Below are 9,859 nucleotides of genomic sequence, written 5' to 3' on the forward strand. Positions count from 1 at the left end.
TATCGCTCTTGATCACCGACTGATTCACTGCCCCCATTGCGCGATGTGATTTGTGGTTGACCCAATTTTTATCCTTTCCTCTATCTGGCGGCTCTGATTTCAGATCCAGCCCTTTGTATAATTCCTTTGAGACATGATCTCTCTCCATAGTTGCAATACCCAAATCCTTTCTTACCAATTCCATTTTAGATCTAATCCTTTCTACTCCCCTGCTAACGGATTCGGGAATCATACATGTGATTTGTTTCTTTCCTGATCGCCCCGCTTTTTCTTTCTCTGCCATTCTCCTCACCGCCTCCCTCGCTTTGATCCATACTTCACGCAAGCCCAGTGGGTCTTTCTGATCCAAATCCCGGGCTTTGCATCCAACTCGTGATTCCTTTCTCTCATACCTCGATCCATCCGCCGTGTATCCGTGAACACGGAGATCGGCAGACGATCGCCTCGGGGTCGCCCCGATCGGGGCTCCGTAATTTACGCTGGCCATTTTTTCCATGCATGCTCTGGTGATCTACACTCTTGTCCAAACCTAAAATCACACAAAATCTGCGGAAGCTCACCACCAGCTGCTCAACAGGGTGATCTACACTCTGTTGAGCAGCTGGTGGTGAGCTTCCGCAGATTTTGTGTGATTTTAGGTTTGGACAAGGGTGTCTTTTCCTCATACACGTATAGGCTACAAGGATCCTAGATTTGCTGAATTCCCGGCTCCATAAATGGATAACAGAATTGCACCTGCTTGATGCGGTGATGACCTTACCCAAGAACGTTAACAAGAAAATGTCAGCATAGGTACGTACAAACTGCCAGCAAAATGTTTGCTAGCCGCATATTTGTCCATGCTTAGTAGGCTGAGGCTTTACTGTCAGCTTTTCGGCCATCGAATCAGTGCTTCGCCGACGGAAGGAGAGCGTTGGCTCAAGTGAAACATGCTATCGGTACAAAGCAATGTCTTCCACATCGAAGAACTCGCTAACGTAATCAAAGGAGCAGTTGCCAAAGAAATCCCAGTCACAGCAGACAGCCGCCGACTCCCAGGAGGAGGAACAATAATGGATGTCGTCGGTGGAGGAGCTCAGCTCCGCCACTTTCCCCGCCGGCCGCATGTCTGGCAACGGCGTTGACTCGACTTTGGCCACCTCGGCTGGGAGCTCCTCCGAGCGTGAGGTTTTTCCACTCGGAGCGTCGCCGTCGTCAGGCCGAGGCGAGCGGCTGCCTACAGACCCGAAGTCGAGGATCTTGACGTCGTCCAAGGCGGCGAACGCTGCCTCGGCACCGTGGCAGCAGGTGTGGTCGGCGAAGTAGGTGAGGACGTAGAGGGGAGGGTCTTGCTCCTCCGACCGTTGGACCTGCCTCCTGGCCGGGCATCCGCCGGCGTCGAGAGTGTAATCGGCGCACCTGAAGTAGTGCCTGGGGTGGTCGCTGCCCCGGATGTCCTTCTGCCCGTACTTGGTCCACACGAAGCCGTCGTCCCAGTTCTGCTTCCTCTCCACCCTCGTGGCCGCTGCCGTCTCTCCGCTAGTCGTGCGCGTCCTGAAAAAACACAATGGTGGTTGGCTCGTTGCTCGACGTGTACTGTGTACAACCGTACATACAACGTCAGTCATGTAGCAGTAGTGCTTCGTAGTTAGTTAGATGTACCTTTTGGGCCTGGTTGTCAGAGCGGCTGCGCCATGGGGCCCCAGCTTGCGCTTCTTCCGGCCTGGTTTGCCGTCGAGGGCGGCGAGGGCGCGGTCACCGCAGCAAAGGATCTCGGCGGTGATCTCCCGTATCCCGGCGTGGTCGTCCTGGACCTGGAGGAGGGCCTCGAGGGCGGCGGCGGACTTGCGTCCCTGTGCCATCAGTTCGGACACCCGGGCCGCCGGAGTTACTAGTGCTGCCATGTCCTCTCCTCTGCAACTGGGCTGCTTTCTCCCTCTGTGTGAGCGCATGTGTTTCTCTGAAGCTAGCGGGAGAAGGCCACCTTTATATATACTCCTCCTACTTAATCTGGATATTTAGGTCAGTAGCTAGCTGCCGGTTGTCAGCTATAGGTAGCCGGAGGAAGCAGCTAGCTAGCGATCGAGGGTCCACGAATGCACATGCCAAGCCGATCGATCCAACCGTTAATTATTACGTACTCCATTAACAAAGTCATAATCGATTCGTTGACGCACGCACGCGCTCTGTTTGTTTCATACACAAACAACGCGATCATACTCCCACTTGGAGTGAGTTGGACCGACCGATGATGCATGCATGTAGCCGCGTTGCACGGCGCGTCGTTTAGCTGAATTTGACTACTACAGCTCCGATGGTTCACGATGCAAATGCATGCAAGGGCAATCATACTCCCTCCGTTCCTAAATCCAAGTCTTTGGAGAGATTTCACTATAAACCACATACAGAGCAAAATCTCTAAAGACTTATATTTAGAAATGGAGGGAGTAGATAGCAATACAGAACTACAAATTGCAGGGGAATTTTGTTAGTAAATGTACTGGCCGTCCAGAAGAAGCAAAAAGATCTATATGTCATTATGTGGCAGGCACACCCACCCATGCATCCATCAGCAGGTGGCGTTTTCCTTTTATGCCTCATGTGTGCCGTCTAGTTGTAATATTAACTGGTTAAGCTTGTTGTCCATCCATAATCCAGAACAGGAGTTTACCGTGGTCCACTAGGCCAAACCCAGTTAGGAGCTTGGCATTAGAAAAGCATGTGGTGCTACTAATACCATGGGCGGATCTAGCAGGCATGACAGTGGTCTCGATTAAAATAGGCTCCATTTGGTTTTGCATTTGGTAGTTGGCTTCGTTCGGATTGGTTTGGATGGCTCACATGACATAGAGAAGTTTGGCTTATCAGGTCGACAATGAGTTTTTTTTTAGTTCTAAACTAGTTTAAACTTAGTTCAAAATTGCGACACTTATTTAGGGTGGTTTTTCTACAATGGTAAGACGAAGTCACGACAAATATTGTTCATCGGTGCAATAGCGGCACATAATCGATCGCAGCCTCTATTGATCCATAGCCTGTTACTCCTTCACTCTGGAAGAAATAAAGAAAGAAAGAAAGAAAGAAAGAATGAAAGAAAGAAAGAAAGAAAATTTCTCTTCATAAAGAGGATAGTATCTTGATTTGGATGGATAGGTAAGGTAAGCTGCCAGCTAGCCTTGCTACAGGAAGCAGCTATGGAGGGTCGACGAATGCACATGCCACGGCTAGCTACTATTGTTAAGCAAATCGATTAGTTGATGCACGTACACGCCGTTTCATGCACGCGGTCACTCACTCACCCCCATGGCATTCATGTCGCCGCGTTGCATGGCGTGTCGTTTAGCTTAATGAACCAAACTCTTTGGGATCCATCCATGGTCTGGTCGAATGACCGAGGACCCCAGAAGAGGCAAAAGATCTATACATGGCATGGCAGGCAACCACCCATCAGCAGTTTGCACGTTCCTTTCAAGGTGCCCCAATAGTATCTAACGAATTAAGCTTGTCAATCATCGAGGAAAGGCCCCACTAATTAAGCTAAACACAGTTGGCAGCTTGTCATTAGAAAAACACCTGATGATGCTCCTAATACCATGCGCGGATCTAGCAGGCATGTGTAGTGTAGCATTGCTCCGGTTAAAATAGGCTCGAGTTGGTTGGTTTCGTTCGGATTGTTTTGGACGGGCTGATATGATGCTATACAAATGATTGGCTAATTATGTCAAGAAATGTAGATGTATTAATTACATAGTATAGTACTCACTCCGTAAACTAATATAAGAGCGTTTAGATCACTACTTTAGTTATCTAAACACTCTTATATTAGTTTGCAGAGGGAGTAGAACATAAGATGAAGTCGCCACATATATTGTTTCATGCACTAGATATTCATATGCCCATGCCGGTTAAGTAACTGACAATAGAGCAATGGCTGTGCGCGTTTACATGGAGGCAGAGAATTGATTATCCACTTTCCGGACAAAAATGAACTAACAATAAAACAACAAATTGGCGTATGGAAAACAAAACATAAATTATGTGTTTCAAATCAAATTTTTCAAGGAGCTTGTTAATAAACCTCATGTTTTTAGATGATGGAAGTTTTATTATCCCCACACCTGAATCATAGATGCATAGAGTACTTATTTACATCGTTTATTATAATATCACATAACAATAGTCCTAACAAAAAATGCTAGAAACCACAACATTAAGACCAATCAACATAGAAAGAAGTAATATGCCAACCAAGACAACTCCCTAAGCCAAGGAGCCTAACACTGGCATGCTATGAAAGCTGGACATAAGCTCAGACAGTCTAGCAGGTGGTATAGACATATAAGGCAAGTATCTTGGTCTGGATGGATAGGTAAGGTAAGCTGCCAGCTAGTCTTGCTAGAGGAAGCAGCTATGGAGGGTCGACGAATGCACATGCCATGGCTAGCTATTGCTAACCAAATCGATTAGTTGACGCACGTGCCGTTTCATGCACGCGGTCACTCACTCACCCCCATGGCATTCATGTTGCCCCGTTGCACGGTGCGTCGTTTAGCTTAATGAACCATACTCTTTGGGACCCATCCATGGACTGGTCGAACAATCGAGGACCCCAGAAGAGGCAAAAGATCTATATATGGCAGCCAACCACCCACAGCAGTTCTCACGTTCCTTTCAGGATGCCTCATGCCAGCCGTTCCATGCAATTAGTGATAGTATCTACCGAAATATAAGATTCTCAATCATCGAGGAAAGGTCTCACTAATGAAGCTAAACATACTTGGCAGCTTGTCATTAGAAAAACACTTGATGATGCTACTGATACGATCGGATCTAGCAGGCATGTGTAGTGTAGCATTGCTTCGGTTAAAATAGGCTCGAGTTGATTGGTTTCGTTCGGATTGGTTTGGACAGGCTGATATGATGCTACAAACGATTGGCTAATTATGTCAACAAATGAAGATCCATTAGTTATGTAGCATAGTAGAACATAAGATGGAGTCACCACATATATTTTGTCATGCACTAGATATTCATATGCTTTCCGAGAGCCACCATGCCAGTTAAGCAACTGACAATAGAACAATGGACGTGCGTGTTAAGACGGAGGCAGGGGATTATCCACTTTCTCGATGAAAATGAACTAATGATAAAACATCAAATTGGCATATGGAAAACAAAACATAAATCATCATGTTTCAAATCATATTTTCAAGGAGCCTGTTAATAAACCTCATGTTTTTAGATGATGAAGGTTTTATTAACCCCACCTGTGCATCATAAATGCATGGAGTACTTATGTGCATCGTTTATTATAATATCACATAACAATGGTCCTAACAAAAAACGCTAGAAACCACAACATTAAGACCGATCAACGTCAAAATAAGTAATATGCCAACCAAGACAACTCCCTAAGCTAGGAAGCCTAACACTAACATGTTGTTAAAGCGGGTCACCAGCTTACCGATAAGTGATAACCAACCCGAGTCGTTTGGCGCGAAACTCTGGCAACATCTTGTGTTGCTCCTTTTCTAACGACGACCACATGGCAACATCAAGCTAGTCATGAGAATACCACTAAAGAGGAGGCGTGCAAAAATCCTTGGGTTTGGCTAGGAATTTGTCCTTCTCTGCCGACGGGGGTTATCTATGCAGGTTCATGAACAAGGTCTTAGTTGATGTAGATTTTAGATGGAAAAAGCCATTCCCCCACGCAAAGCTCCATCGTCCATGTATCCTGATGGTACCGGTGGATAATGATGTGTTTTCGTATGTATTCCACATCATCTAGAGAACACACTAAAACATGTTATACAAGGTGATATATCTCTTAGTGTAGTCCCTAGCATTTATGTTACCAGATCCTGAAATATGGGTGTGATAAAATTAAAACATGCGCATAAGGCTATGGAGTCTAGAGTGTGTTATTCAGTCGGATAACTCCAGTTCGGTCAGACTTATAAGGCAGGTGGCCTGGATAGTCTAGCAGTTCAAAGAGAGGTCGGTCGGAATATCTATTTTTTAGATTGATGACAACATAAAAGCATGGTGTTAATGGTGGCTGACTTCTAGGGCTGGAAACACGTGATGCGTGCTCAAGGGCTTGGGATCTTGAACAAGGCTATTTGTGTGGGTTTGATTCAACATAGTGCACATATGGGAGCTTGAAGCTGATGGGACATGAGGTAGCGTGTACAACTACATAATGTCATGTTGAACGAAGCAGGGGTCTGATGGAAGATCTCACTCGATGCTGATGGAGGAGTGACAATGTAAGACGTGACATAATCGAAACTTACTTCAGTGCGCACGGTGGAATGGGCGAGATGGACCTCAGTGATGATATGTGTTTCTCTACAATAGGGGTTGAGTACGTACAGTCGACCGGGGCATAGGTGACCTCGGCAAGGCATAGTACGCAAAGAACACGGCGACAAACCAGGGCATAGGTGGTCAGATAAAGTGCAGGGAGGATGTTCTCAGGCTTAAGATTCAAGTTCGTGGCTAGATCTATTGAGCTTCACCCATCATATGGATATGAAAAGAACCCGAGAGAGTATTGAAATGTCTGAAATGTCCAAAGAATTGAAAGTATCTACCCATAAATTATGTAGTTCTTGGATGAAAAATGTAGAAGTAGGTGGACTGCTACAGCTATGGGGCAAGTATAAACTATCTAGAAAAAAATGAGACAACAGTGAATTTGAGTCAGAATGACCGAAGGCAATGTTGAAGTTTGTTCAAAGTTTAGACATGTAGTCAACATGAGCAATGATGATGATTTCAAATAACTCTTATATGTGACAGCCAATGCCTGTGTTGTTCACTTTCATATAGATCCAGAAAGAGGCAACTAGGGTACGATACAACAATATTGTCGAGTATGCATGGTGACTTTATGGTCAACATGTAATGGCATTAAATGAATATACTCCCAAAGTTGGGTACGCAATACAAGAGCTGGAAAGAATTTTATTTTCATAGGAGCATTGATGAATGTCATGAATCAAGAAGAGGCTACATTTGTAGGTGAATGTCACGAGTACAATGACTCACCGGTTGCTGGGCTCCACACGAGACGATAGTTGTAGGTGGAGTTATGTGAAGTCAACCGGATTAGCAATGGCAACACCAACTGGCTACTTCCTGGCTCCGGCCACCGGAGAGCATAACTGGGTCGAGTGGTAGCGTTTGGTGTGCTTGATGCGGTGATGACCATATACGAGACCGTTCACAAACAAATGTCAGCACTATCGTCAAAAACTTTTGCCAACTGAACTGCTTTTTTCTCCAAGTGTTCATCCTAGCTTCGTCGATTATCTATCATTGAATTGAAAGTATACATTTTAACGACAAAAGGAACTGTTGGTAAAAGAGTAACATGCTATTGGTACAAGACAACGTCTTCGAAATCAAAGAAATCTCTAACAGCCTGTTTGGTACCCATCATTTGGGTTGCAATCGATGGATTTCATTTGCGAAATCCAATATCTACTCGTTTGGCTGCCCACGAATTGACGATGGATTTCATTCTAAGATTCCAGGGGATGTAAGCTTTACCTAACACCAAATCCCAGCCCCTCACCCGTCATTCTCTCGGATTTCACTCGCTCCATTCATCCCGACACCCTCGTACCCATTCCCACCCTCCCCTGACGCTGACCACAGAAGCCGCTGCCAAGCGCTGGCGGCGAGCCTTCCCCTGATTCGAGCCTCCTTTCCTCGTCCCCTCTCCTTCCCTAACTCCTGTTTCCACCCCAAACACCTGTTGCTCCGTCCCCTCCCCTTGTTGCTTCGCGATCTCATCTCGCCGCCGGTGAGCTTCACAACACGGGCGCGGGCGCCGGCTCCTTGTTGTCGAATTGGAACAGCAAGGAGGAGGACCAGGCGAGGGAGCAGGGGGAGGCGTGGCAGGCGTACCTCGGGCAGCAGCGGTTTTGCGCTGCCGGATCGTGCAGTACTACAGGTGGCGGCCCATGTGACTGCTGGGCATGGAGGGCGCTGACGACGGCAACCGGGTCGTCATGACTCATGCCGTAGTTGGCGCTGGCCCGGATCAGCTGGGTGCTGGTGGACGCTGCCACGCTGCACACCTCCCGCTGCGGCTTGCTTGAGTTCGTCGCCCAGGGGGGTTCGTGCACGTGCCTGCCCACACCATGGCGCCGCTCGGACTGCGGGATGATTAGCTCGTGCTCCTGACGAACACGTCACTCTGACCACCAGCCAAGAACGCGCCTCCTTTCTCTACTAGTTTCAGTATGTACAACACGCTACTCGGTGAGATTGAAACTAAACATGCCATTACAAATCCTTGTGGTAGCCAAACATGTTTTTCTGTAATTGGATTTCCATTCCACCAAATGAAATCGCAGCAGAGATTTCATTTCATTCCATTTCTACCAAATGAAATGAAAAGAAGGGTGCCAAACGAGCTATAACATAATCCGGCGAGTTGTTCCCGAAGTAATCCCAGTCGGCCGCCGATGGGTCCCATGCAGCAGGGGAGGAGGAACAACGAGCGTCACCTTCTGACAAGCTCAGCTGCGCCACCACCGCCGGCCCCGAGGGGAGCAAGCCTGATGACGGCGTTGACTCAACTCTGGTCACCTCTGCTTTCATGACAACATTTTGATAGATAGAGAAAGCAGGATGTGTTGCATGGCCTTCTCTAGCTGATTGGATACTTTGGATGTCCCCATCGGTCGTTGCTGCCAGCCATTCTACCATGTTGCCATGAATTTTGGTGAAGGGTGAGATTAGCAAGATAGTAGAAATCAAGTGGCATGAGAATGTAACTACTTGATACTGGAATTATATCATTCCAGGGTGAAATCTCCGGAGATGGCTATAGCTTGTCCTTGGTGGCGTAGGTGTAGATGCTCTTGTTACCGTTCCTGGGATGTCTTCTTCGATATCCATGTGTACGTACTGGTTCTCCACCCACTATTTTGAACGGCTCCCGTTCACAGGCATGCTCCATCATCGGTTTGCTCCATAAATCTAGATTACTTTGATCTTCCCTAGGTTTTATTTTTTTTCTTTGTTTAGGATGCGCTCATAGTAATGTGGATAACTAAGTTGTCTTCTACCCGAATGGTATGTTTATAGATAGATACACCCAGTAATTGCTATACGGTAATAGATAATATACCTAGGTTCCGAACATAAATCTATTTTCTTTCCCAGAATTATCTCTTCTGGTCAATTTTGAGTGGACCATTTAGAACCGGTGAATTTTGAGATTTTGGTTTGTTTGATTTCCTCTTTTTCAATTACCATGTTAGCGAAAAGTTGGCCCAAGTATCTGCATATTTAACAAAACATTATTTAAGCACAATTCCTTTTCATATGCTTTAATTGATACGTGCATGGTTATATGGTTCTTTCGGATTACAGTATGCACATAGCTATGATAGATATCGAGGATTGATCTAGCTCAACGTACATGCACACAGGAGGCGTCAAAGCTGACCGGTTACTTCAATTCAAAGCTAGCCATGCTAGCTGATTGGTTTTGCCCACGCTCAACACGCACGTATACACACATGAAGCAAAGAAATGGATTTCCCTCTTACATAACATAACCAAGCTAATGATTGATTTGCTCCCTGCCGGCCGATGGATGTACGTATGCAAAAATCTAAATGGATGATTTTTTTCTAACCTGAAAACGTGATTTTCATTAGCTAGATGGACGGGTGTTTTCTTTTACATGGACTATTGATTTTCTTTAGCTAGATGGATGGCTGTTTTTTTCCTTGGATATCTGAGGACCGGTGCATTTTTTTACCTGGACGCGTGATTTCTTTCGCTAGAGGACGGGCGTTTCTTTTTTTTTTTGGACGTGGGCACTTGATTTTTTTTACATGGACAATTGATT

At 46.1% G+C, this 9,859-nt stretch overlaps 1 protein-coding gene across 1 annotated transcript; it reads right to left on the minus strand.

The window, feature by feature from the left end:
• Positions 1-932: 932 nt before the first annotated feature.
• Positions 933-1,883, minus strand: LOC123184370 (transcription factor WRKY19-like). Its single transcript, XM_044596513.1, has 2 exons — positions 1,642-1,883; positions 933-1,533 (listed from the first exon to the last, which is right to left on the minus strand). The coding sequence occupies exons 1-2, from the start codon at positions 1,881-1,883 to the stop codon at positions 933-935; spliced, it is 843 nt and encodes a 280-aa protein (XP_044452448.1).
• Between the last annotated feature and the right edge of the window lie 7,976 nt (positions 1,884-9,859).

The sequence above is a fragment of the Triticum aestivum genome, chromosome 2A (assembly GCF_018294505.1).
Source record: "Triticum aestivum cultivar Chinese Spring chromosome 2A, IWGSC CS RefSeq v2.1, whole genome shotgun sequence".
Taxonomy (NCBI): domain Eukaryota; kingdom Viridiplantae; phylum Streptophyta; class Magnoliopsida; order Poales; family Poaceae; genus Triticum; species Triticum aestivum.

Bases quoted from the DNA above. Each gene is read 5' to 3' on its own strand.
- LOC123184370 (XM_044596513.1), bottom strand. From the start codon at position 1,883: ATGGCAGCACTAGTAACTCCGGCGGCCCGGGTGTCCGAACTGATGGCA. The intron at 1,534-1,641 runs GTACATCTAACT...GTGTTTTTTCAG, and splicing joins CTGACAACCAGGCCCAAAAG to GACGCGCACGACTAGCGGAG.